At 35.0% G+C, this 20,055-nt stretch overlaps 2 protein-coding genes across 2 annotated transcripts; one reads left to right on the forward strand and one right to left on the reverse strand.

Moving 5' to 3' along the window:
- The first annotated feature begins 6,769 nt into the window (after positions 1 to 6,769).
- LOC122721795 lies at positions 6,770 to 7,456 on the forward strand. Its single transcript, XM_043950713.1, has 2 exons — positions 6,770 to 6,901; positions 6,983 to 7,456. Exon 2 carries the CDS (start codon positions 7,067 to 7,069, stop codon positions 7,454 to 7,456), a length of 390 nt encoding a protein of 129 aa, XP_043806648.1. The 5' UTR covers positions 6,770 to 6,901; positions 6,983 to 7,066.
- A 5,431-nt stretch (positions 7,457 to 12,887) lies between these two features.
- On the reverse strand, positions 12,888 to 13,553 carry LOC110600487 (E3 ubiquitin-protein ligase MPSR1). The gene has a single exon (XM_021737354.2). The coding sequence runs from the start codon at positions 13,551 to 13,553 to the stop codon at positions 12,888 to 12,890; it is 666 nt and encodes a 221-aa protein (XP_021593046.2).
- Between the last annotated feature and the right edge of the window lie 6,502 nt (positions 13,554 to 20,055).

Here is a 20,055-nt window from a genome sequence, read left to right on the forward strand (position 1 = left end):
TATGTCGGAGTACTCGAGTTTTGTGCCATATCCTCCTTACATGCCTTATATGCCTTATCCGTACTATCCACCATATCCTATGTATCCCTCTTCTCCTACCCATCCAAGTGCAGCACACCTAGAGCCAAATGAACCAGTACTACCACCAGAACCAGTAGCCCCTGTTGTTGACAGACATGAACCTAGCTCATCTGGAGGTAAAGTCCAAATGACGGAATACTTGAAATTGGATGCTCCTAAATACAACACGGGAGATGATCCATTTGATTACCTCAGAGCAGTTAGGATGATCACCAGTGAATTGGGAGCAGATGATAGGAGAGCCATTGAGATGGCAGGTTTCACATTAAAATGCAAGAAAGCCAGAGAATGGTTTAAGCATTATGTGGAGCCTAGAATGGACAGCATGTCATGGGGAGAGTTCGCCAATGAGTTTGCAGGGTGGGCTTTTCCTGACAGTTCGAGGGAGATGAAAGTAATTGAATTCGAACAGCTGAGACAGACAGATGAGATGAGTGTTGATGAATTCACAGATAAGTTCCTGGATCTGCTTCAGTACGTGGGTCAAGCCTATGATACTGATCAGAAGAAAGCAAGGAGATATACTATGAGACTGCATCCCAGGTATGCTTCCTTGATTCTTCCAGCAGAAAAGGAGAGTTTCCATACCATAGTAGACGCAGCCAGGAAAATGGAAGCTAGTGCCAATATTCAGAAACAGTCAAAGGCACAGGTGTTGGGTTCGAAAGCCCCTACACCAAGCAGTAAAAGATGGGATAGAGCGAAAGGAACAAGGAAAGGGTTCTGGAGTAAAGTCAAGTCAGGTCTGGGAATAGGTAGTGGCTCAAGCTCTGGCACAGCTTCAGTCTGCAGACGATGCGGAAAACCACATGGAGGAGTTTGTCGGTTGGGATCTACAGCTTGTTTTCGATGTGGACAGGAAGGGCATATTGCTCGGGATTGTCCGCAGATGACTTTTGCACCATCCCAGCAGATGAGTTCAGGCAGTGTGGTACAGCCAGTTGTACGGCCAGCAGCTCCAGTCATGCCTCAGACTAGTGGCAGAGGTAGAGGGAGAGGGGTAGCCTCTACTTCAGCAGCAGGTTCCCGAGGTGGAAATCCGGTAGCCCCAGCACGGATTTTCACAGTGACACAGGAGGAGGCTAACACGTCGAACACAGTGGTGTCAGGTAATCTCATCATTGGGTGTTCAGATGTGTATGCTTTGATGGACCCCGGTGCTTCTCATTCCTTTATTGCTTCGAGAGCCATAGAGCGATTGGGTTTGATCAGTTCTGAGTTAGAGTATCCTCTCTAAGTCAGTGGACCTAGATGTGACCCATCAGTGGCAGTGTCAGTCTGTCGTTTCAGTCCAGTGTTTATCGAGGGTAGATACCTTCCAGCTGACCTTGTGGTTCTAGACTTGACAGATTTTGATGTCATTCTAGGGATGGATTGGTTATCTACATATAGTGCTACGTTGGACTGTCGAGAGAAGTTAGTGAGTCTCAGAGACCAGGATGGGTCAGAGTGTGTCTTCAGAGGAGACAGGAGAGGTACACCCAGAGGTATGATTTCAGCCCTTCAGGCTCGTCGTTTGCTTAGGAGGGGTTGTCAGGGGTTTCTAGCTCATGTGAGAGAGCTAGACAGTCAGGTGAGGGAACCAGCCACAGTCCCAGTAGTCCGAGAGTTTCTCGATGTGTTCCCAGACGATTTGCCAGGACTACCACCTGATAGGGAGATAGGGTTTGAAATTGAATTACTGCCAGGTACCAGACCTATCTCTATTCCTCCCTACAGGATGGCGCCAGCTGAGTTAACAGAGTTGAAAGAACAGTTGCAGGACTTGGTAGATAAGGGTTTCATCCGCCCTAGTACCTCACCTTGGGGTGCTCCAGTGCTCTTTGTCAAAAAGAAGGATGGATCCCTTAGACTTTGTATCGACTACAGACAGTTGAACAAGGTCACTATCAAGAATAGGTATCCCTTACCTCGGATTGATGATCTATTTGACCAGCTAGCTGGAGCAGGTTGTTTCTCGAAAATAGATCTGAGATCTGGGTATCATCAGTTGAGAGTCAAAGAGGCAGATGTGCCTAAGACAGCTTTCCGGACCAGATATGGGCATTATGAGTTCTTAGTGATGCCGTTCGGGTTGACTAACGCCCCTGCAGCATTTATGGATCTCATGAATAGAGTATTCAGTGAGTTTCTGGATCACTTTGTCATTGTGTTTATCGATGATATCTTGGTGTATTCCAGAGATGCAGAGGAGCATGCCCAGCATCTGAGGATCATTTTGCAGACACTGAGAGGGCATGGTTTATATGCCAAGTTTTCGAAGTGTGAGTTTTGGTTACGGAGCATTGCCTTCTTGGGACATGTGGTATCAGCAGAGGGTATTGAGGTCGATCCCAAGAAGATAGAGGCTGTAGCTAACTGGCCCAGACCCACGACAGTGACTGAGATTAAAAGCTTTCTGGGACTGGCAGGTTACTACAGGAGGTTCGTTCAGAACTTCTCAAAGATAGCAGCTCCTATGACCAAATTGACGCAGAAGAACCAGACGTTTATCTGGTCAGACCAGTGTGAAGAGAGCTTTGAGGAGCTCAAGAGGAGATTGACAACAGCACCAGTGTTAGCTCTGCCTGTCAGTAATGACGAGTTCACAGTGTTCTGTGATGCATCTCGAGTGGGATTGGGTTGTGTATTGATGCAGAGTGATAGAGTAATAGCTTATGCTTCGAGACAGTTGAAGAAGCACGAGTTGAATTACCCTACCCATGACCTAGAGATGGCAGCAGTTATCTTTGCACTTAAGATGTGGCGGCATTACCTCTACGGGGTTAAATGCGAGATCTTCACCGATCACAAGAGTTTACAGTACATCTTAAGTCAGAGAGAGCTGAATTTGCGGCAGAGAAGGTGGGTCGAATTGCTCAGTGATTATGATTGTAAAATCCAGTATCATCCGGGTAAGGCGAATGTTGTCGCAGACGCCCTAAGCCGGAAATCACTAGGCAGTTTATCCCATATAGCAATAGAGCGGAGACCAGTTGTGATGGAGCTTTATAAGCTCTTTGATGAGGGCTTACAGCTAGAGTTGTCTGGTACAGGTGCGTTGATAGCACAGATGAGAGTGACACCTGTGTTTCTGGAGCAGATAGCTCAGAGACAGCATGAAGACCCTGAGTTGATGAAAATGGCAAGGACTGTTCAGTCAGGCAATAGTGTAGAGTTCAGATTTGACAGCAAAGGGATCCTTCGCTATGGGAGTCGACTTTGTGTACCAGATAAGGGCAGTGTGAAGGAAGACATTATGAGGGAAGCGCATAATGCGAGGTATAGTGTTCACCCAGGAGCCACCAAGATGTATCAGGATCTGAAAAGGATCTATTGGTGGCCAGCCATGAAGAAAGAAGTGGCGCAGTTCGTGACAGCCTGTGAGGTTTGTCAGAGGGTGAAATTAGAGCATCAGAAACCAGCTGGAATGCTTAACCCATTACCGATTCCAGAGTGGAAATGGAAGAACATAGCCATGGATTTTGTAGTGGGTTTACCAGTAGCGTCCAACAGGATAGACTCGATATGGGTGATTGTGGACAGACTCACGAAATCTGCTCATTTTCTTCCAGTACGGAGTAACTATTCTGTGGATAAGTTGGCACAGGTCTATCTGGATGAGATAGTGAGATTACATGGAGTTCCAGTGTCTATAGTTTCAGACAGAGGACCTCAGTTTACCTCCCGCTTTTGGCGGAGTCTGCAAAGTGCGATGGGCACGAGATTGGATTTTAGTACTGCTTTCCACCCACAGACTGATGGACAGTCAGAAAGGACCATCCAGACCATAGAAGATATGCTTCGACTATGTGTGTTAGACTTTGGCGGTTCTTGGAGGCAGCATCTACCTTTGGTGGAGTTTGCCTACAATAACAGCCATCATGCGAGCATTGGGATGGCTCCTTATGAAGCTTTGTATGGGAGGAAGTGCAAATCCCCTGTTTGCTGGGAAGAGGTAGGAGAGAAGGCTCTTGCAGGGCCAGAGTTAGTAGACATTACCAGTAGAATGGTGCCCATGATCAGAGAGAGAATCAGAACAGCTCAGAGTAGACAGAAAAGTTATGCAGACGTTCGCAGGAAGCAGTTAGAGTTTCAAGAGGGTAATTGGGTATTGCTAAAAGTGTCTCCAATGAAAGGAGTGGTTCGTTTTCGAAAGAAAGGTAAATTGGCTCCACGGTACATTGGACCCTTTGAGGTGTTGCAGAGGATCGGAAATGTGTCGTATAAGCTGGATTTACCTGCTTCTATGGAGAGAATTCACCAGGTATTTCATGTTTCTATGCTACGACAGTTTGTGTCAGATCCGAATCAGGTTCTGAGTGAGCCTGAGGTGGAGATTCATACAGATCTCACCTATATAGAGCAGCCAGTGCGGATTCTAGACTCGCAGATCAGACAGCTAAGGAACAAGGAGATTCCGATGGTGAAAGTTCTATGGAACCACCATAATCTAGAAGAGTGCACCTGGGAGACGCGAGAGTCTATGCTCCAGCAGTATCCATATCTCTTTTGAGGTTTGTTTCCTCCTTTTGTTGTGATTGTTGTTTGTTTTAGGAACATCCGAGGACGCATGTTCTTAAGGAGGGGAGAATGTAATATCCGGCTAGAGTCCGGCACCGGAATTCCTGTTAGTTGGTGGAATCCGGGGTGACGGAATTCTATAAATCAGGTTATGGTTTACTAAAGTAGTGTGATTTGTGTTGATGTGTTAGAGTAATGAGTTTTGAGTTGAAATGGACTAAGGCAGAGGAGCCAAGTTCGGCCGCCGAAGATAAGTTCGGCCGCCGAAAGTGCTCAATGTTTGGCTTCCGAAGTTCAGGTTCGGCCCCCGAATGTTGCATGGTTTTGCATGCAATTCGGCAGCCGAAACTGAGTTGGCCAGCCAGCTGTTGGGTATCCTTAGTCAGCATTGTGGACAGGTGTTATGTCCAATTTGTTGCCAGAAGTTTGGTCACGTCTCCTATGCTTTATTTGCTAAGTTTGAGCAGCTCATGCAGGAGTTTGCTCGTTTACCAAGTTTTGAAGGTTTTGAAGAAAAAAAAAAAGTGAGCTTTGGAGAGTTAGTGAGGGTGAAGAGAGTTGATCCGTTTTCCTTTGTTTAGATCACTCACCAGGAGGTAAGTGATGTTTTGACTATGTTTTTATATGTTTTCTGAAGGTTTTATGGGAGTTGTGAAGAGAGAGATGCATGTTTAGATTTTAAATGGGAGGTTTGCGGATATATGCATGAATATATGTTTCTGTGTTATGTTTGATTTGTTGTTTGGGGTATTAGATAGTTTTGGACCCCTGTGAACATATACTTGAGTATATGTGAGTTGAGTAGATGAGATATGCATGTTTTGAGAGCTTGAAGGGAAGGAGGAGATGGTTTGCCGTTGAAGCTGAGTTCTGGATGAACTCAGGTTCGGCAGCCGAAGGTTCATTCGGCCGCCGAACCTCCTGCATGGTGGTTTGGTTGCCACAGCTTGCCCCCGAGTGGTTTTGCATGTTCGGCTCTGTTTGGGGGATTCGGCCGCCGAAGGTGCCGCCGAAGGTGCTTGAGTTTCGTCTCTGGAGAGGACATTCGGCCGCCGAACCTGCCGCCGAAAGTGTTCTGTCCAGCTTTCTTTTGCATGCTTTGCATGAGTTTTACAGGGAGCTTAAGGGGATTCTTGGGTAGGTCACTAGAGTGATTTTATTTATGTGTTTATACAGACCAGAGGAACCAGAGAGAGCAGCAGTGAGTACTGCTCCAGAGGTTCAGAGCCTGCAGAGTCAGTTAGTCCAGATAGCCAGAGGTGAGTGGAACTAAACTTATGACTTTTAAATGAACCACAAACTGCTTTTAGCATATCTCATGCATCATGTTTATGCCATAGGTTGATTGCATTAGTATTCACGAATATGTTGCATTGCATCGTTATTTGGTGATGTGAGTGAATGCTGAATGATCCAATAGTCTCAGACAGGAAGTCCAGGAGCCTTTGACTACGCCCTGGCAGGTATATAGTAAAGTCCAGGAGCCTTTGACTACGCCCTGGCAATGGTAAGTACACAGGTGTTATATACACATATACATATATGACAGGAAGACCAGGTGCTCGATTCTACGCCCTGGCACAGAGTTACTAGGACTATGTGGTGACAGGTTTACTCTTGATGTGGCTTGTCTGTGATATGGTGCATTCCATGAGATCATATTTTACTGCGATGTTTTACTGTTCTACTCACTGGGCTATAGAGCTCATCCCACTCCCTTAACCACAGTTTTGCAGGTTCAGTGGACAGTGTACAGGGACAGTCCAGCAGAGTACAGGAAAAGTAGAGAGCTCTGTAATAGCTTAGAGTGGACATGTAATATGAAAGAGATGTAATAGTTGTTGCTCGACCTAGTGATGTATGTTTTGTACATGATCTGTATATGTATATATGTTTTCCTGTATGTGAAAACCAGGCTTAACAGGTATGAGTTAACCCATCTAGAGCAAGCTCTAGTCAGGGATACAGAGTACAGAGTACATGAGTACAGAGTACAGAGATAGTGCATGCACAGGTTAAGCCTTGGTTCAGAAAAGAGTTTTTAGTTTCACAGAAAATGTATGATCATGTATGAGATTTACAGGTACACAGAGAGTATAGCAGGCTTGCTACGGGTTCTGGCGGCCTTAAGCCGACCTGAATCCTAGCGCCGGTGACGGTCCTTTTTGGGGTCGTTACATGGGAAGATAGATGGCAAAGGTTGGTTGAAGCAGCACCATTACATGGGCCACTACATTATCATTCCGAGTACCTCGAATGGTATAGACGAGTTTCTCGTCGATGGATATCGCATCGTGGTGCAGCTATTGGCACTGTGGTAATATTTAATTATTCATTACATTTACATATGTTTATTTTTTTTAAACATATCAATGTTTAATTTTTGTTTTGCCAACAGGAGGATGGTATCGAGAATATACATTTAATTAATCGACAGTTTCCTAATCTGGGCACAGATCTTATTGAAAGACAAACAACAACAATGTTCTATGCCATGGAAGAAGAGAAACGAATAACAGAGATACCTCCACCACAGCCAGCACCTCGGGCGCAACCTATGCCAGATGACCCTGAAGAGCTTGTTCACCCGCCGAGGAGGCCTAGGCGTAGACGTAGCTCTCGCCAACAAGCTGATCCTGATGTACATACTACTGTCCCGGCAAATGTCATCATTCCGGAACCCGTTTCATTCCACACTCATCGATCATTTGGTGAGATTGGACAGTTTTCAGCAGGTCCTAGTGTTCCACAAGAAGGTGGATCACAATATACTACGCGGACACATGGTAGTTATATGCCACCACCTCATATAACCCCAACACAGTGGTCCTTCCAGCAGGTTGGTATTCAAGATAATCCATTTCAGATGTAGATCCCGATAGGTAGTACCTTTGATGCTTTTGCACGACATAGTATGATACGGATCCAATAGGGCAAATTTCTAACAACGGTGTGGAGCAAACTTATGTCATTCAAATGGATCTAAAAGGAGTTCAAAATCATATTCATATGATCCATATACATTTAGGGCGTGCTTCAACTCATATGAGACAGATTTGGTGCAACACTTGCAATCATAGGCTTAGGGAGCCTAATCAAACCTATGGGCTAAAACTACACAAAGGGAAGCCTAAAGTGAAGATCAAGTAAGGTTTTTGTGAAGATTCAGCTTTGTTATGATGGGCTTGCTATGTTTTATTATTTGAACACTTATTTTATTTTAGCTTTGTTTGGGCTTGTATTCTGGCCATATTTTATCTTTTAAGTTTTAGAGTGTTGGGCCATGTTTTGGGCTTATGTTTTAATACTTATGTGTTATTTTAGTGTGTGATTGGGCTTGGGCCTTATGTGTTGAAGTCAGACCCAAAAAGAGTGTCTTAGGGTTTTATTTGTTTTTCTCCTTACTATATAAGGATAAGAAACAATTGTAAGAGGCAGCTTTTAATCAAACTTTTCAGAATTTCTTTCATGCCTTTGGCGTGTATTGCTTTGAGTGAGAGTGAGGATTTGCTTTCATCAATTGCACCAGGAATCTTGGCTAACTTATCAACTATTCGTTGTGGCGTTTGTCGGATTCTCATCTAAATCCTTTGATCATTGGTGTTTCAGCTTCTCTAAGTTTAGGGTGCCATAGGAGGTGAGTTTATCAAATCTTTGGATTCCGTATCTACTTGTGCGTGTGGGTTTGAGGCTTGTGCCATAGGGTTCCGCGTCAGTTGGTATGAAAGCAAATCATCACTCTCACTCAAAGCAATACACGCCAAAGGCATGAAAGAAATTCTGAAAAGTTTGATTAAAAGCTGCCTCTTACAATTGTTTCTTATCCTTATATAGTAAGGAGAAAAACAAATAAAACACTAAGACACTCTTTTTGGGTCTGACTTCAACACATAAGGCCCAAGCCCAATCACACACTAAAATAACACATAAGTATTAAAACATAAGCCCAAAACATGGCCCAACACTCTAAAACTTAAAAGATAAAATATGGCCAGAATACAAGCCCAAACAAAGCTAAAATAAAATAAGTGTTCAAATAATAAAACATAGCAAGCCCATCATAACAAAGCTGAATCTTCACAAAAAACCTTACTTGATCTTCACTTTAGGCTTCCCTTTGTGTAGTTTTAGCCCATAGGTTTGATTAGGCTCCCTAAGCCTATGATTGCAAGTGTTGCACCAAATCTGTCTCATATGAGTTGAAGCACGCCCCAAATGTATATGGATCATATGAATATGATTTTGAACTCCTTTTAGATCCATTTGAATGACATAAGTTTGCTCCACACCGTTGTTAGAAATTTGCCCTATTGGATCCGTATCATTCTCTCCTTCTTTAGAAAAGATTCGTCCTCGAATCTTGCTGATATTTATGTCAAAAAGGGAAGATTTAGGAACCCATGTATCTTCAAAAACCTCCTTTTGAATAGGTGGAAATAGGATAAAACTTTCGTCATGAATGTTTTCATCAACAACCTGCACATAAAGAACAAATGAACTAGGCATAAAAATATTAGTCATAGAAAGATCCTGCGGATGTGACCCATTCTCCTCTACAACTTCCAAAATAGTCTCATTCGCCTCCTCCACCTCATCAATCACGTGCTCCCCATGTCCACCATCATTCACAACCTCTTCCATAAGCTCATTGATGGAATTTTCAACAACTACATCAGATTCATGCATTACAACTTCCTCTTCAATCTCTATGGAAACTGAGATTGAAGCTTTAGCCTCTTCATTCTCCTTTTCTTTCTCCACCTTCCCTCCTTGAACTAGCCTTGATTCTTTTCCAGCCTCTTTACCCTCAAACTCACTCTTTCCTCTCATCTTTTCCGCAGAATTCAAGCTCTCACTCCCCTTTGTGGCCAAGGCCGAAGCCTCCCTCTCCCTCTCCAGCATCTTTATTTGATCAACGTATACCTCTTGAGGTGATAAAGGAGCGAATATAACCTTCTGTCCTTCATGAGTGAAGGAGTACTTGTTATTGAACCCATCATGTTGCACATTTCTATCATGTTGCCATAGCCTAACCAACAACATATGGCTTGCCTGCATAGGTACCACATCACACAATATCTCATCCTTGTACCTACCAATAGAAAATGGTATAACCACCTGGCGTGTAACCCTAACCTCACCACAATCATTCAACCATTGCAATCTGTATGGCTTAGGGTGTTTAATAGAAGTCAAGCCCAATTTCTCCACCATATACACACTAGCCACATTTGTGCAACTACCTCTATCAATAATGAGAGTACACACTTTTCCATTAACCAAACACCTAGTGTGAAATATGTTTTCCCGTTGTTCTAGGCTTTCTTCCTTAACCTGCATATTCAGAGCACGCCTAGCAACAAGCATTTCACAATGTGCAGCAAGCAACACATTATTAACCAACACATCCGAATCGTCACAGTCATTATTGCAATTAAGAGTTCTTTGAGGTAGTCTTGTAGATGTGGAAGCTTGTGAGACATTCAAACTCTCCATAGTTTCAGTCAACCTCTCAAGAGTCTTATTGAGCCTTTGTATCTCACCACTGACTGACTTCTTAAAGAGCTTGTAATCGTTACTCATGTTCGATTCACTTCCATCAGTACGATCCACCACATTCTTGTTTTTACTCATCCTACCTTAAATCAACAAAGAACAAAAAGAACTAGCAAATATTATGTTAAAAAAAGAAAGTACTCAAGTGTTTGCACTCTTACCATTCTTTTGCTGATTCTTCAATTGCACTTCAGAAACTAAGGTTAACCAACCAACCACAAGGTGCGTTTAATGAAACAAAGAAGAAAACCTAAAGAAAGAAGGAAGCACGCAAAAACTAGAAAGAAGACACTGACAATTTGGAAAGTAACACAAGAACCAGGTTTTGTGCTACTTGAAAAAATATCACCTAGAGTATAAACACAAGCAAACAATACTCCAGCAATGTCAAGGAAGTAAAAGCAAGCTTAAACCAAAAAAAGAAACTTAGAATGCAAATAAAAAAAACGAACCTAAATAAATGTTTGAATTTAATTCACTTCAAAGAAAATTAAATATGGATCTATATAAATCTACCCAAAAAGGAAAGTATCAAAACCCCACAATTAGAATCAGAAAAGAAAAATGTAAATTTCACTCAGATCAGAAACATGGACAAAAATTCTGGTGTTAAAAGAAGGATTTGACATCAAATCAATTTAGATGCAATTTCCTTAAATGTGCACTTTAGGAGATAGGCAGAAATTATTTTATCTCCAAATCTAGATTCAACCAAATTCAAAATTCAAAATTGATTCCCATAAATTACAGCAATCAATTGAGATAGGTAAGGCAATATGGACGAAAAAGGAAACATACCACAATTTCGGCCAGATCAAGATAAATAAGGTAAAAGCGATTTTTGACTTTTGATTTTTTTTTTTTTTAGGATTTCGATTTTTTTTTTTATATAACTAATAATCAAGAAGGTGCAGCCATGGACACACAAGTTTTCACCGGAAAGAACAAGGAAGAAAAGGAAAACTCAAAAAAAAAAAACCTCTAGATCCTGAGATAAATAAGAATTTACCTCACTTTGGCTCTGATACCAACTGACGCAGAACCCTATGGCACAAGCCGCAAACCCACACGCACAAGTAGATACGGAATCCAAAGATCTGATAAACTCACCTCCTATGGCACCCCAAACTTAGAGAAGCTGAAACACCAATGATCGAAGGATTTAGATGAGAATCCGACAAACGCCACAACGAATAGTTGATAAGTTAGCCAAGATTCCTGGTGCAATTGATGAAAGCAAATCCTCACTCTCACTCAAAGCAATACACGCCAAAGGCATGAAAGAAATTCTGAAAAGTTTGATTAAAAGCTGCCTCTTACAATTGTTTCTTATCCTTATATAGTAAGGAGAAAAACAAATAAAATCCTAAGACACTCTTTTTGGGTCTGACTTCAACACATAAGGCCCAAGCCCAATCACACACTAAAATAACACATAAGTATTAAAACATAAGCCCAAAATATGGCCCAACACTCTAAAACTTAAAAGATAAAATATGGCCAGAATACAAGCCCAAACAAAGCTAAAATAAAATAAGTGTTCAAATAATAAAACATAGCAAGCCCATCATAACAAAGCTGAATCTTCACAAAAACCTTACTTGATCTTCACTTTAGGCTTCCCTTTGTGTAGTTTTAGCCCATAGGTTTGATTAGGCGCCCTAAGCCTATGATTGCAAGTGTTGCACCAAATCTGTCTCATATGAGTTGAAGCACGCCCCAAATGTATATGGATCATATGAATATGATTTTGAACTCCTTTTAGATCCATTTGAATGACATAAGTTTGCTCTACACCGTTGTTAGAAATTTGCCCTATTAGATCCGTATCATAGTAGCTCCATTAATGCATTTTCGGCTAGACATTCTGTGGATATTCTTTCATCTAGCCTAGGCACACAACCATTCTCTGGCAATTTTGTACAGTATACATCGGGCCAGCAGTACTCCACTTTTGCATCTAATGATATCTATTTACCATAGCATTATACTGCAACACGAGATCCGAGCTCGGTAGCTCCTGATCTTAATATTAATCCTGCTGCTGCTGAAGGTGAGGGTACAAGTGGTGACCGTCGGCCTTATAGAACTCGACGTCCACATGAACGAAGGAGACGTCCATGTGGCACGGGAGGACATTTGGGACATGATTAGCATTATTTTTTTTATTTTATCATTTGTAATTATATTATTTTATTTTTATTACATTCTATAATTTTAATTATTTATATGTTTTTTTTTTAATTTTTATGATTCTTAAATATTTTATTTATTTATTTATAAATATAATTCTAATAAAAATAATAAATTCTATAAATAAATATAAAATATATGATATTATATTTAAATAAATATAATTATAATGTTATAAATATATAATTTTAATTATTAAAATAAATTTTTATATGATCATTATTATATTAAATAATTAATATTAATATAATTTTTATAATTATCTATAAATTTTATATATAAATAAATATAATTAATATAATATATTTAATATAAACTCACCATTACCGCACTTTAAAAGTGTGGTCATATGTAAAGTGAGAAATTGATATTATTACAAAGTGTAATACGTAAATTGAAAAATTAATTTAATTATTGAAAATTATAAAAAATTTTAATTATTACAAAATTTAATATTCTACCGCACTTTTAATTTGCAGTAGAATTTTAATTATTAAAAATAAATTTAAATAAAATTCTACCGCACTTTTGACGTGCGGTAGAAATTTTTTTATTTAAAAGAAATTATAATTTACGTTCAACGCATCTCTACCGCATTTTATAACTTTATTTTTTTTTAATTTTATTTTGCAAAAAGCCATTGATTCCTCACTTCTCCTATTATTGTTGAAAGAAAAACCGACCCAAATTTCTCTTTGAAATCTTCTCCTCTCTCTCCCTTCTTTTTCTTCTTCTTCTTCTTCTTCTTCCTCCCTCTGTTTGCCTAAATCCACCTCATCAACAGGCATCTTATACCTGCAAACAGGGCACGACCCATGAATCCCCAACCACTTCTTTATACAATGAGCATGAAACCTATGGTTACAGAGCATCTCCTTGGCCAACCCACCAAGCTCCCACTCCTTTAAACAGATCACACACTCACAATCATGATCACCAATTTCTGAAATCTCTACACTAGGCAAGGCCTCTATGAATGCCTTTGAGGCAGGAGGTTGACCATTCTTGGTAGCTAACTCTCTAAGAAGAGAACCCAAGTCCCCAGCTCCTTCAATCATCACCATCCCTTGAGTGAAAGGGTTAATAAGGATTATTCTTTCTTGATCTGGGTTGGTGCCGGTAACGCCCAAGATGAGGGGCAAAAACAAAGAAAGATCTCTACGTCTCAACATTCTCTCAAAAGCGGAAGATACTTCAGCAAGTTGAGACTGAGAGGCCATTTTACAAGTCTTGCAAAGGAAGAGAGTCGAGGAAGATAAAAGGAAAAAAATTTTATTTAAAAAAAATTTATTTTTTGTATAACCGGGGAAGAGAGACTCGTATAAACCCTCCTACCGCACTTTACAAGTGCTGTAGATTTTTATAAAAAAATTTATTAAAAATTCTACCGCACTTTTGAAGTGCGGTAGAATTGTTTTTTAAAAAAAAAATTATTTTTTTATTAACCGGTGATGGGGCAGAGACGGGTTCTGCCAGGTGCAAAAATTCCTGCACCTGGCAATCTTACCACACTTTATAAGTGCGGTAAATTTTTATAAAAAAAATTATTAAAAATTCTACCGCACTTCAAAAGTGTGGTAGAATTTTTTTTATTTAAAAAAAATTATTTTTAAATTCATCACTCTCTACCGCATTTTATAAGTGCGGTAGGCTCTACCGCACTTATAAAATGCGGTAGAGGACCGATTCACCCTGATCCGAAAAATATTTTCTCGCGAACCAGGATTTAAGAAATATATTTTTTTTAATTTTATTTTGCAAAAAGCCCCCCATACAAAGCCCCACCAATGAAGAGCAAACCCTAGAGTTGCAAAGCTCCAATCCAACCCGATAAGAGAGCAACTCGTGAAGACAAGGGATAGGAGCCCTTAGGAGCCACATGGCCCTCTAGACGAGAGCCATCGAAGAATTTTCAATCACTAGAGAGAGCCTAGCAGCAAGGGATCCATCTTGAAAGGAGATGCCACGCAAGAGAGCAAATAGATAAACCAAATTAAAAAAAAAAAATCCATATGATGCTATCAGCTCCAACAGAGGAAGACAGATCGAGTTGTTGTGCTAGAAACACAGAGCTCGGTCGACTTGAAGAGGATGGACTTTTTGTTAATTATATGGATTGAATTTTGGATATAATTTTTTTTTTTTTTATGTTTCTTTTTATTTGAATTGGATAAAAATATAAATTTTTATTAGGAGCGAACAGTTTAAAATTTTAAAGTAGGAGAATTCAATTTTATTTTTTTAATGAAAACTTTATTTACATGCATAAAATTTTCAAATAAAAATTTAATTTTAAATAAAATAATAATAAAAATTCACATGAAATTTTATAAAGTAAATTAATTTGTTTATATTGAATATTGGATATAATTAATTTGTTCGTATCGAATTTTGAATATGAATTTTTAAAATTTTTTTTAATATAAATTATTTAAGCTATTACTCATTAAAATAGTATTTAATTTTAATGTTTTGTTTTATATTTAAAATTTTAAATATAATTATTAACTATTAAATTAATTTTTTTTATTTAATATTTATTTTTTTAAATCTTAATAGTCTATATAATAATTTAACTGTTAATCTTAAAATTATTTTTTCTATAAATTTAAGATTTATTTTTTAAATTTAAATAATCCAATATATAATTTCAATCACATAAATAAAGATAGATAAAAATAAAAATAATTTTACTTCTCGATTAAATTTATATTTAAACTAAACAATAGAGTTGATTGTAATCTAAATTTTTCTTATTTTATCAATTTATAAAAAAATTATTATTAGATTCCTGAATTTTTAGAAATTTTACTAATTCACATTTTCATCAAAATCACTCAATTAAAACATTCATATATTTTATAAAATTAAATTATTTAATCTATTTATTAAAGTAATTATTAGTTAAATTATATAAATAATATAGATATTTAAAAATATAAAGACTACATGATACATATAATTAAAATTACATGATATAAATATTCAATCCATGGTAATAAATTTATAAAAATTAAAAATTTTTATTTACAAAATACAAAAACGTTAATTGAATAATTTTTAAATAGAATCAATTAATAAATTTTTTTATTTATCTAGAATTAATAAATATCTTTATAAAATTAAGAAAAAAGAAATCTAAAATATAATAGTGACCCATCATTTACCATAAATATTTCTACCGTCCTGATTTCTTATAGTGGATAACAGCAATATATTAATTTCTACCAACCATTTTTTCATTTAGCTCCAGGTAAGGTGATGGCAATGAAGGTGGTAGTGTCTCACTTGTGCCTTGTCAATCTTTTTTCTTTTTCTTGCTCAATAAAATATCACTACCTATAGTTAATGTTTTTTCTATTATTTTTATTTTTTTTTAAATAATATTTATAATAATTAATAGGATAAACAATTGAATGTGGATAAGAATGAAAAAGAAAGCATAGGCGTGGTTCAATTGAAGACTGACACGTTCAAAAAGAAAGACAAGGCAATTTCCGATTCCCATACAACATGGTATCATCTTTTTAATTTGGACCAGGCTGCCTCTTTTGTTTTGGTCCCTACTGTAAAAATCCCTCCTTCCCCCCTTTTCACTTTATGTCTTTAAGTGTGTATTAAATATTTTAAATATAAAAATATTTTTTATAAAAGAAACGGAGTTTAAGAAAAAGAAACCACTGCCGATACTTTGTTTTGGAAATTGGATTGGACTGTAAAGAGCTATCAGAACTTTTCACTTTTTCCAAATCTCTTATATTATTACGGAAAATTTAGTGTATTATATTATAAAGTTTAAATTTCCTCGTCATCTCATTCCATCTTTTCTCAGCAAACAAACATTTCAACCCATTGTTAACTTGCCATCTCTCCAAAACAACCTGATATTAGAGAAAAACTCGCTTGAATCCTCCTTTTAAGACTATCTCCTAGCTGCGTACCATTTTTAACTTTTTGCATTATTTTTATCATGAAAAGATATTCTGTTTTTATTTTTATTTTTTTAATATTATATTATTTATTTTACTTTTTCATATCCTTTTATATATTTACTCCATATATTTATATATTTTATATAAATAAAAATATATTAATTTTTTTTAAATAGAAGGAGGAGTAAAATATAAAATCTCTCAAATTTACTCAAATACACTTACCACTAGATTAAATTTATGAGTGTATAAAAATATATTAATTAAACATTAATTATAAATATACATTAATTAAATATTAATTAATAAAATTTAAAATAAAATAGACTCCTAAATACTATTTATAATTGAAAATATATAACTTTAAATTAAATTCTTATAATTATAAAAATATATAAAAAAATAAAAATCTAATATATTATAAGAATGAAAAAAATAAGAATCTAATTGAAAATTTTTAAATATTTATAGATTAAAAAAGGATGTTTATGAAAAAAATTATAAAGTTTTGGATTATATTATAAATTAACAAAAAAATTTAAAAAAAACATAGTGCAGGCTATAACGTCACAGTAAATATAGTGTGATATTATAGCAAAATACCAAAATCTCGCTGGATTTTGGTATTGCGTTAGAGGCTATATTCAACGCTAAAATATAATTTAATACAGCATTAGAGATGATCTAACTTTGTGAATAAAAGTTTATTTATAAAAGAGAAATAAATAGAAATAATTATTAGATTGGTTTGATTTTTAAAACTCAATTAAAATAAATTAAAAATTAAAAATTAAATATTTATAAAAGTCAAACTAAACTATGTAGAAAATCGATTTGAATCGTATCAATATGCTTCGATTCTATTCGATCAATTGGACTTCTTATTTTTTACATCTATTTTCAGTATCATATGATTTAATTAAAATATTTTAATTTTATTTACGGTCTAATCTCTTATATTATAAAAAATATAATATTAATAAGTAATCGGTTTAGTTTGATTTATTTTTTTTTATTAAAATCGAATCGAATCAAAATAATTAATTTTTAAAAAAAATTAAAAAAAAAGCCAAATAAATTATAAAACTGAATTGAATTTATGAATTAATTCAGTTCAATTGGTTATTTTGATTTGAACATAATACTACCCACCCTTAAAAATAAAATGAGTTGGTTGATGTCTATCGGTAATTACACCAAAACTCAAACGAGTATAAAAACTAATATAAACTTAAAGTATAACTGAATTGTTATTAAAATATTTAGAGATTTAGTGACTCGAATGTTATTCTTAACCACTTTTATACTGTAAAAAGATAAAATAATTATTTATTATTCAAAAAATTTAAAATTAATGATTAATAAATCTCATATTTATAGAAATTTCGTTGATTCTGTATCAATTACCAACTACAGCTAGGTGATGAACGCTATAGAAACACTTGCAAACAGTAAGGTTATTAACTCTCTCTCTTATATCTGGACATTAAATGCAAATGAATTTTTTTTGTTTAAGATTGTTTTAGCATTAGGTAAGAATTCAGTTAAATTCTACATTAATACAGGAGAGAGATAATGTATCTTTTACAAAAAATTTAGACGCTCCTCGTTTTGAAATATCTTTTGAGATCAATTAAGTCTTATCTTCTATAGATGTTAGACCTTTTATAATTTTAAACTCTAGTATAGTGCTGGACGCAAGGGACGTATTAAATCTATATTAATAGTATTTTTTCTTTTAAATTAATTTTTAAAATGAGTTAAATTTAATTCAAATTTAATAGTATTATTTATAATATTTGAAGATCTTTGTTGAAAGTGATTGATATCTGTTGCCTCTCTTCTTCTATTATTGCTTTTATCATTATTTTTAAAATTATTTTATTTTCCTTTTCTAGTTTATCCCCACTAGATCATAACTACTTGTGTGTTTTTCTTGAGCCATTTTCTTTTCTCTCCAGCTTCTTTATAGTAAAAGAATATTAAAGCAAAGAAAAAAGCTTGTTAGCTGGGATAGAGACAAGCAGGCCATCATCATTCATGCATCTACTCCTTGTTTTTCTTTTTTAACAATTGTAAACTGTTACTAAATTATTGCTAAGGTAATAATTTTTAATCGCTATTAAAATACCCATATTTAAACTTTAAAATGTAATAGTGCACTAATATAAAGAATCTATACTTTTGAGGGTTTTATAAGAATTTGTATTGATTGAGATTTTATGGAGCAATGTTGAGAAATGAAAGCCAATTTTCTTAAAGAGACATTGTAATAACAGTTATGCAATTATTACTTTAATATTAGACAGTAATTTATAATTATTATAAAGAAAATATAATAATAAATAATTTTTTACACATATTTAATATAATTATAATTTTAATAGTGATTTTATCCCTTATAAAATAAATAAACTATTGTTTTGTATAAACACAAATACAATAAATTTTAAATCATTATTATAATTTATAATTACAGTTTAAATATATAAAATAATAATTTTTTATTACTATTTTATATTAATTTTTATAGTATTACAGTAACCAAACTGGATCACTTAGTGAAGGAAGGGTTCAAATTCTAAAGCAAATTTAGTTGCATCCTCCCCTAATCAAAGGACCAGACATTGATACTCTCCTCAATTAACCCATCTCTCTCATAAGCATGAAAATAACTATTTTCCCGGAAAAATAGTTATTTTTGCTTGATCTCCGACAACTCGGATTCCCAAGTTGTACCATCTTTGCATGTATTCTGTCTTATGACCCCATCAATCTTGGGGTCTCCAACAAGGCTATGATACTTGTAACTTTTAGGTATAAAAAAAAATAAATGAATAAAAAAAGGGGATGTGGTTGTCCCCAAATAATTTTAAATGAAAAATTGAAAAAGAAAAAAAAATTTATTGACATTCGAAGTTTTTTTATATTATTTCAAGTGATTTTCCAAATTACCAGATTAGATAAGCGTTAATTTATAAAATTTTATTTTATTAGCAAAATAATAATTATGTTAAAATATGATATTAGACTATTATAATTTTATTTTTTTAATTTTATTTTTTTATAATAGTTGAGTTAATTTAATTATTTTTAATATTTATAACAATTCAATTTTTAATTTATAATTGAATAGCAATGAATAAATTTAATATTAATTTTTTAATTATAAATTTATTTTATTTGAATATTTATCAAATAAAAAAAATTTTAAAATGAAAATAAAATTTTTTAAGTGTATATTTATAAATTTAACTTAATAATAAATATATTTAAATAAATTTTAAAAATATGATGCGATGGTCTCTAACTTCCATGAAAAAAAAAAAAAAAGTTTGGAGTGTATTGTTTCACAGCTCAGTTTTTACTATTGGCAAAATTTCAAAACTCATGCAAACAAGGGGGACCCAACATTACAGTTTCTGTTAAAATGGATACGTAAATTCCGGGGAACACTTACCATTCAAAGATGAGGTTACTTAAATACCCCTACAGCTGTATATATATTTATATAGATTAAGTACTATTTAATTCCTAATTTTTAAAATTCCATTGAAATATCTATAGAAATGAAACTCTTTAATTTTTATAATTTTAACTGTTCATATTATTTAATTTATATAAATTTAATTATCCCTTTCACTTAAAAGTAAATTAACTAATTTTTTTAAAGAAAAATATAAATAAATGATTGAAAATTTTTATTTTGCAAGATATAAGAACAGTGTAATTTTTTAAAAAATACAAATTAAATAATTAATGGATAAATTTTATTATTTTTTTTAATAGT

The sequence above is a fragment of the Manihot esculenta genome, chromosome 14 (genome assembly GCF_001659605.2).
Source record: "Manihot esculenta cultivar AM560-2 chromosome 14, M.esculenta_v8, whole genome shotgun sequence".
Lineage (NCBI taxonomy): Eukaryota > Viridiplantae > Streptophyta > Magnoliopsida > Malpighiales > Euphorbiaceae > Manihot > Manihot esculenta.

Bases quoted from the DNA above. Each gene is read 5' to 3' on its own strand.
- LOC110600487 (XM_021737354.2), bottom strand. From the start codon at position 13,553: ATGGCCTCTCAGTCTCAACTTGCTGAAGTATCTTCCGCTTTTGAGAGA.
- LOC122721795 (XM_043950713.1), top strand. From the start codon at position 7,067: ATGTTCTATGCCATGGAAGAAGAGAAACGAATAACAGAGATACCTCCA.